The sequence below is a fragment of the Abrus precatorius genome, unplaced genomic scaffold (assembly GCF_003935025.1).
Source record: "Abrus precatorius isolate BTA unplaced genomic scaffold, Abrus_2018 Scaffold3, whole genome shotgun sequence".
NCBI classification, from domain to species: Eukaryota; Viridiplantae; Streptophyta; class Magnoliopsida; order Fabales; family Fabaceae; genus Abrus; species Abrus precatorius.
The window spans coordinates 26,923,975-26,932,401 of NW_020874373.1; the positions used below are offsets into that span (position 1 = coordinate 26,923,975).

The window sequence follows — 8,427 nt, forward strand, 5'->3', positions numbered from 1 at the left end:
GGGGGTGTGAGGGGTTTAAGAACACAGGGTTCGGTGGTTTTCAGGGGGTTTTTGTTGATCAGACAATAGCCCAAGTCTCTAGGTGAGAATTATTTATTCCCTTTCATGAACAATTCGTTACACAGCACCCCAAAAAAAAAGTGTTTTTCATTTTGGTGCAAAAATAATTCAACACAACAAGAAGGTTTCTGTTTTGATGGGTATTATTATTGTACTCTTGTTCATTACTCCTACAATGGAACCAGTTTCATCATTTATGGTTTTTTCCCCCCTCTTATTAGTACTGGAATTTGCATTGCATATCTTTCTTCTCCAATTCTTTTCTGGGTTCATTTCCTAGTGCTTGATTCATTTCATTTTATGTATCTTCCTACTTGTACTGTTTTTTCTTTTCTTTTTTATTTTTTCTTAATTGATCTCTCTCACTTTCTCTCTCATGCATGCATACTGGTAATAAATTTATTAACTTGTCAGGTGTTGTCTCCTTAAAAGGGTCACAAGGGGTCTGAAGTTCCATTTGGCCAATACCTTATGTAAACCAATGATGTACATATCTTTTTTTTTTCTTTTCCTGGTGTTGTCCAGTGTTTTATTTGCCTGATGTTGGTGTTAGCTTTAATTGTGTACAATATATTGTGCATGGATAATTAAAATCATTATGTTGCAATTTTGGCTTTTATTTGTTTTTGAAAATTAACGAACATGGATTTGAATTTTTGTTTTTCCCCTTCTTGTTCTTTTTCTAACGGTTTGATTTTATTTTATTTTTCCAAATATTGAAGGGTATTTTATCTGCTTGAATTTCAAGAGGGCGACCTCAACATGGGGTGAAGTGGTGTTCTTCTAATGTCCACTTACGTGTAAGTGTTCCAATACCTTTTTTGTTTTGATATTTTTGATATTACTAATTTATAGGGGCAGAAACTTATCTGCACTGGGAGCTTCAAAATTCTGGCATTTGCTAATGTCATTATGAATCAACCCCTTCCCAAATGAGCTATTATCATGAATATAATGCCATGCTTTTATTCATTCAATTTTGGTGAAACTTTTGATATTTTCTCTCTATTTCGTCTTCCTTTAAATGGTTCATTGTATCCTTTTATTCCAATTATCCTGGTGACTTCATAAAAGTATTTTCTGGATTTTACCAAATGCTGTGAATTTCTTGTCTGTAGACTTTCGCAATTAAGAATACTAATTAGACACAGTGAGAAACGTGTTATTTTTATTTTTCTTGCCTTTGCATTGGAACAATGGAACTAGTTTTAGACTAAATGAATTAAACCTCTAAACACATTTTGGCATTTTGCACACGCAGCTTGGTACAATGATACATCTTGAGACTCATCAATCTCATCTAATTCATAACAATTGACTGGTATTTGATTATGACAGGTTCTGATCTTGGGAGTCTGCAAAGCTTGAAGAAGGCGATAATATTTTATCTGATGACTTTTTCTTACAGGAATGATTGTCTGAGATATGGTGTTGCAGAAGCGGTTGAACTATGGTTTTAATGGCTATCAGGTGCCTGTCATTCCTAAAGCTTCAAGGTCAGCTAGGGTAAGCAAATGATTTCATTTCATTTTCCAACCTTTTTCCAAACATTCCCTGCTCTCTTGTATTATGTGTAGTGTTTCAACATGCTGATAATTTCAGTAAATGGTTTAGGGGAGGGGCACAATCAGGAAGAAACCTGACAGTAGTCAGATTCAGGCATTTGAAATTTTGGCTAGTGTAGCTGGCAACTTTTTGCAGGAGAATGAGAGTTCAATTCCTGATAATGTCAGCCCTGCGAAAGATCCTCACGCATATGCTGGTATTATCATAAAGGACAAACATGAGGATGAAGGAGGGTCATTCAAGGGGGACCTATTTGAGCATGGAACTTGCAGTGAAATTGCCTCTGCCTGTGTTCTTAGTTTGCAAGGGAAACATGACAACCAAAGGTACATGTTAAATGGTTATTTGCTTGATGATGAATGGTATGTTTGGACTCACGTTTGAATTGGCATAGATCCTTGTTTATTTCAACGCTATTAGTTGTAGCTTCTGCATTAGATCCACATTTATAGATTTTTTAACATGTTGCCAAACACGCATGGAATGTTTTTATTCAATGATCAGCTTAATGGCTTTGGAAACTATTCATCACTCAGCTATATAATGTAAACTCTCTGACCAGAGTCATGGGTGATTCATCTTTTCTTGGCAATCATCATCTTGAAGGCCAAGGACAGAATGTCCCTGAGAGGAAAGATGAAAGGATAAAAGGGAGAAGTGTAAATGAGAAAATCATCCACATCAAAGGAAGCTCTGATGGGTTAATTGAAACAGGCCAAAGAGCATCTAAAGATTGCAGTTCAGAAAATAACGTGGGAAAGACTTCGCTGGAAGGCCGCCGGCATCTTGATTCTTCACCCAATGGTTCCACTGCTAGGAAATTAGTTAATAGAGATGATGACGAAAACTTTGTTCAGTACACTCAACTGAACACCAAGAATAAGATATCTGGTGCACCACCAGATACGTTAAAATTGAAGGATGCAAGTCCTTTTATGAGTGGTATGTAGCTTTACTAGACAGTTGAATTTTAATTCAGATTATATTTCAACTAGTATGCTGAGCTCCTAATTGTGAAACAGGTTATCTCTATGTCAATTACTTTCAAAATTATGCACATTCTGTATAACTATCGACAATTTCATGAATTGCTGTGTTGTCATAGATGAGAACAATAGTAGGGGCAATTCTGCACTTGAAAATTCCCAAAGGATGTATCCATTTAAGAAGAGGAAGTTCTTCAATCAGACCTCATCATCGGCGTCTGATAGGGGTTCTCAGTGTCAAGGCATATTTGATTCTTCTGACACAAAAGTTAATGGCACAAACCATGGCACAGGTGCAACAATGCCTGGTTGCCTACTTTGTTTTTCTTTGTAATGTATGTTTGCTTTTAGGCTTGTGTTTAGTTTTAGTTGAATGATCCAATTTATTACATGCAGCAATTGAAGAATCATCCTCTATAGCTGGAGCTGGTCAACAAGTTCATCCTGGGTCCAGGAGTTGTAATGGTAACAATTTATTATGTGAAATGAATTAAATTAACTGCATTTAATCCTAACTGAGTTTGAATTTCTCGTTCTATAAACTTCTGACACAGTTTTCATCTGTACTTTGCAGTGAAGCTTAGCATAAAATCCTTTAAAGTCCCTGAGCTTTTTATTGATATACCTGAAACTGCAACTATTGGTTCACTGAAGGTATTGTAATTAAACTTTATCTGAGACACATGATTTACTTTATGCATAATTTCATGAGCAATTTTGTTGAGCCCATCATACTTGGCTGAAGCAATGGAGGCTAACTAGAAAAGATACTGAAGCATATGGACAATTTTATGGCATAATCTGAGCTTTAAACCTATCACCAAACCACCTTTAATATGTCCTCATGCCTCCAGACCAAATGCAAATAGATTTATAAAGTACAATAATTATTTTAAGCCATCCATTGTATCTTTTCCCCTGCTAAATATGACAAGATCTTATTAAAAAAACATTTATTACGCTTTTGTGTTGTTGATGTAATAAATGCTTTTTTTTCTTCTAAGATCTTTTTACCTTTAAATGCTTAAAGTTAGTCCTATGAGCCGATGTTAACATAACCATTGTTATTTGCAGAGGACCGTAATGGAGGCTGTGACAGCTATACTAGGAGATGAACTACATGTGGGCATTCTCCTTCAGGGAAAGAAAGTACGAGATGATAGCAAAACTCTGATCCAGACTGGGATATCTCAAGATGATAAACGTCATAGGTTGGGGTTCATGTTGGAGCCTAGACATACTCCAATTTCTCCATCTTCATACAATGAAGACCCTTGTTTTCTAACCACTGGTTCAAGACAAAAATTATCCAGGTTACCTTTCAACCAAGCCTTAACTTGTTTTTATTTGACATCTATCTTTCTCGGCCCTTGCATCCTTGGAATTACCTTTTTCTTTTTTTATTATTGTGTTAGTATTTGGCAATCCTATAAAAGAATTACTAATTTTATCATCTTCATTATGCAGGCAATCAACATCTTTGATGTTACAACAAGGAACATATAATGTGTCCCAAGAACGTTCTATGATCAAAATTGAAAGTTGTCCTGAGGGTGATCTTAATGTGGTTTCCTCTCTAGCAGATACTTCAGCTAACAATAACATGTCAAAGTGTCGCGCTCTGGTAGCAGTTCCTACCATTAACATGGAGGCATTAGCTGTGGTTCCATTCAGGCGCAAGTCTGGGAATCCTGACTTCGCACAGCGCCGAATCAGGAGGCCATTCTCTGTCCTAGAAGTAGAAGCACTGGTTCAGGCAGTTGAAAAACTTGGAACTGGAAGGTTTGTTTTATGAGTTTGTCTTTTTATGCTTTGGTCGATGATTAGAGCTAAAAACTTTATAGTATTAAATATTACTGGTGACTTGCAGGTGGCGTGATGTCAAACAACGTGCTTTTGACAATGCAAAGCATCGAACCTATGTTGATTTGAAGGTGAGTCATGAGTGATTCATGTGACGATGGATTGTTGGGGAGAAATCTGCCCCAAGAAGCTGAAATTTCATAATTTGTATGATAGATTGATGGTATTTTTCTCCTTGCTGCTTTCGTAAAAGCTTAGGTTGTTTTCTACAAAAATAGTGGAAGAGATAGTACATAACATTGGATAATAGGTACTATAATTGATAAATTGTCTACTCTAGTTCTTTTCAAGTTTCCTAATTATTTCTTATGGATTTGTATTATGCTTCTCTTGTCCCTGTTAGAAAACTTCTTAAAGTGCTAGGATTGTCCCTCCACACGCATGCACATAAATGCACCACAGAAAGTTTGCAGTATTTGTATTGTGGTAACTTCCATGACGATGGGAATGCTGCAGGATAAGTGGAAGACATTGGTGCACACCGCAAGAATCTACCCTCAGCAAAGGAGGGGAGAACCTGTTCCACAGGAGCTTCTGGACAGGGTTTTGGCTGCTCATGCCTATTGGTCTCAACAACAATGTAAGCATCAACTTAAACCACTGTGAGCCATTTCTATATAGAAGAACGCAGAAGAACGAGGTACTTTGGTGCAATAGTAGAGTGTCCAGAATTATTTAGAGTAGTTATGATCAAAGTTGATAGTTATGCTGCAATAGTACATTTCAAATACATGTGATCCATAATTTATCTTACCTAAGCCTGATATTGGTTTGGTGATTTGTACATGATTGATTGACCTAAAGGGAATATGGTGTGACTCCTACCATCCCTTGTGGTCAATTGTTGGTATGCAATATGCTATCAAATGCAAACTAGAATAATGAATAATGTATAGAAGTTAAACCTCTTAGAATTTGTTACTTGGTTATCTTCATTGTTTCAAGCAATTAAAATGAAATAAAGGAAGACCTATGAACAGATACAAATGAATATCTTCCCATGCCAACAGATGCGATAATTTTTCAAGCATAGTTGCTACCCTGATAGTTTCCTTCGGCCGCATACGATGATACAGATCATTGGCAGTAACATTAAGGTAGCCGTTAGACTAGTAAAGGGTAGAGAATGACATCAATAATTACCAAAGTACCTTCTCTTTATCAAACAATGCCCACTAACATATTTAAAAAACAATTGCTTAGTCTTAAAAAAGGGCCTGCTCAACATTCTCATACAATCTTAGCCTCGTTGTGGACATTTACTTTTTTTATTTTCTTGTTGAAATCGCATGACAAAAAAATAATCGCTAAAATTGCACTTATATTAATCTTTTACTTAAACTGTTCTTGCAAATTTCGAGTCTAATGGATTTTTCTTTTCTTTAATCTAATTTTCTCGGTCTCCCTCTCTTTATAGCAATGAATTCAAAATGTTATAAAAATACGAAGTTTTATCTCAAAATTAAATATAGCTAAGGCTGAAAGTTGTAATAAAAATGACAAATAGTTAAAAGAGACAAAAGAATCTTTAGCTTTTAACTTCATATATATATATATATATATATATATATATATATATATATATATATATTACGGTGAATATATGGTAACAATTTTCTGCATGCAAGAAATCTTTCTAATCATTAACAAAAGAGATTTGAGAACACAAAACCTAAACTACAGATCTGAAATTCACTCATGCTCAATCAGACCATGATTTTTACTATCTTCTTATATATGAATGCAAATATTATTTGACATTAACTTTTTCTTGCTAACACTTCATGCTACAATTTCTCTCAAATTAGGGATAAATAAGTGATTGTTTTAATTCCACCAAATCAGTTATGCAACTATTGTACGAAATATTTTAAAGCTAATTAATTGCTATCATTTGCCATTCACTAAAAGCATTGAACTTTTATTGTAACCGATACTTTTATTTAATAATAATTCTAATAATAAAAAATAGAGTTTAATTTTAATGTACTATTAATCAATATGTCTTCAAGTTGTCAACTAATTAGAATATGTTGTGATCATAATTTTTATATTAATTATTACAAAAGTTAATAGTAAAATAATCTATGATCAGATGATAATATATTTTTTTACACTTTTAATGTATTTAAATTAAATTTTTAAAAATTAATAATTTTTAAACATTGTTAACTTTATATTTTAAATTTTAAATTCAAAATTGAAAGCAATTTTTTTATCTTATGTATTCTTATATTATATTATTATGTATTTGATGAATCATATTATATTAACACATTAGTATCTTTACCACTATTTTTTGATGTTATTTTTTTTTATTACTTTACTATTTTAGGACTATTTTTATTTTCTTAGACTTATTTGGATTTTAATTAGTAATTTTATCTATTTTTTATATTTATTTATTATTTTAGTCATAATTTTTTTATGTAGGTGAAATTTTTTAGTAATTCTTATTTTCTTAAAAAGTTAATTCAAAGAACTTCAATTTGATACCTCATTTGCCAGATTTAGAGTCCTATGCTAAAAGTTACAAACATTTAAAGTAGATCCTTTGATGTTACGGGAATTATAAGAATTAAGAGTATGTTTGATTTCTATTTTAAAATCAAACATGCTATAAGTGTCCATTAGTAATTTGCAATTAGGATTTGGACTTATTTAGACTTTGTGATCCATTTAACTTTCTAAACTTATTAGCTTTGATTTAGTTTAAGGTTAATCTCTATAAAGGAAAGAGGAGTGAGAGGAATAAGAGATCTTTTGACTTTCTTTCATTTTTTGTTTTTTGTCAATTTTGAATTTTGAGTCAATTTGTGTTCTTTCTTATTTCTTCTCTTCCTTTTTTTCAAATTTGTTTTATCCTTTTCATGATAATTGCCTTTAAATATGCATTTGTGTTTACAATTATGATGAAGAAGTAATTTCGTAGACCTATCTATAAATTTGATTCTGCAAAGCAATGAAGTAACATTTTCTATTTCAATCCAATTCAAAATTTTATTTTTTATCTTCTCAATTTTATCACAAATATTTTTAATTCGATCTCGGGTCACGTTGATATGATTCCAAATAATTTACACATGTTGAATTCATTATTCATGCAATTTTGAAACATTCATTTGTATAGTTTGAACTTTTGAGATTAGATTGAGAAAAACTATATTGAATCGATCAGAGACATATGTTCAACGATCATTCAAAGAATTCAAATTAGAGATGCATGTTCTTTAATTTAAATTCACAAATTAGATTAAAATTAATTTCAGAACTAAATTTGTTTTGTGGAGTAAAAATTATAGGTTTATTGCTTTTAATTTATTGAATTTCTTTATGTTTTAATTTCTTGATTATGTTCTTACTTGCATTCAAAATCCCCTTCCCTTTATGTGTTTTGTTTTAGTATTTGTACCTGTATTCAAAATCCCCTTTCCTTTGTGTTTTGTTTTTAGTATTTGTAACTGCAGTTCTTGAGAAAACAACTTAGATTGCTTTTCATCGAGAGAACAACTTACATTTAAATTACTTTTTATTTAACCAAGGAAGACATCAATCAGTATTTATGTTAAAGATCAAAAGTCTTGTTTAACTTTTGATGATTGAAAAGTTTTTAATATAAGGTATATGATTTATTTAACAATATGATCAAGTGTGTCAGTATTATTTGTAAGATGATTCATTTGAAATATTGACAAAAGAACATACCATTCTAAGAAGAAAGTAATATATAAAAACATCAATAGCAGTTGACTATCAAAGTAAAACTATCGCTAAGAATAACAAAGTTACATTCATTTGAAAAAGATAAAAACATGATTAGATTAAAAAAAAGAAGAAAACAAAAACATCTTTCTTTTTCATTTTTACATAAATCATCAAAACAACAATAAGATGAGGATAAAAAAAACTAAAGACACTTTTGTCTCTGTAGAAAACCTAAACAAATCATATA

At 32.1% G+C, this 8,427-nt stretch overlaps 1 protein-coding gene across 5 annotated transcripts; it reads left to right on the forward strand.

Annotated features, from left to right (window-relative positions):
• Positions 1 to 5,396, forward strand: LOC113861504 (telomere repeat-binding protein 5-like). 5 transcript variants are annotated; one of them, XM_027494356.1, is made up of 13 exons: positions 1 to 82; positions 783 to 860; positions 1,399 to 1,566; positions 1,675 to 1,952; positions 2,189 to 2,568; positions 2,732 to 2,920; positions 3,009 to 3,077; positions 3,187 to 3,266; positions 3,687 to 3,925; positions 4,080 to 4,394; positions 4,483 to 4,546; positions 4,674 to 4,725; positions 4,932 to 5,367. In XM_027494356.1, exons 3-12 carry the CDS (start codon positions 1,486 to 1,488, stop codon positions 4,710 to 4,712), a joined length of 1,734 nt encoding a protein of 577 aa, XP_027350157.1. In that variant the 5' UTR covers positions 1 to 82; positions 783 to 860; positions 1,399 to 1,485; the 3' UTR covers positions 4,713 to 4,725; positions 4,932 to 5,367. The 5 variants fall into 5 exon arrangements, with proteins under 5 accessions (XP_027350157.1, XP_027350155.1, XP_027350156.1 ...); XM_027494355.1 differs by lacking the exon at positions 4,674 to 4,725 and adding an exon at positions 475 to 546 and having other exon boundaries at positions 3 to 82; positions 2,732 to 2,905; positions 4,932 to 5,396; XM_027494354.1 differs by lacking the exon at positions 4,674 to 4,725 and having other exon boundaries at positions 2,732 to 2,905; positions 4,932 to 5,380.
• The last annotated feature ends 3,031 nt before the right edge of the window (positions 5,397 to 8,427 follow it).

Coding starts and splice junctions, on each gene's coding strand:
- LOC113861504 (XM_027494354.1), top strand. CDS start 1,486: ATGGTGTTGCAGAAGCGGTTGAACTATGGTTTTAATGGCTATCAGGTG. Junction 2,569..2,731: donor TGCAAGTCCTTTTATGAGTG/GTATGTAGCTTT, acceptor GTGTTGTCATAG/ATGAGAACAATAGTAGGGGC. Junction 3,926..4,079: donor TCAAGACAAAAATTATCCAG/GTTACCTTTCAA, acceptor TTCATTATGCAG/GCAATCAACATCTTTGATGT.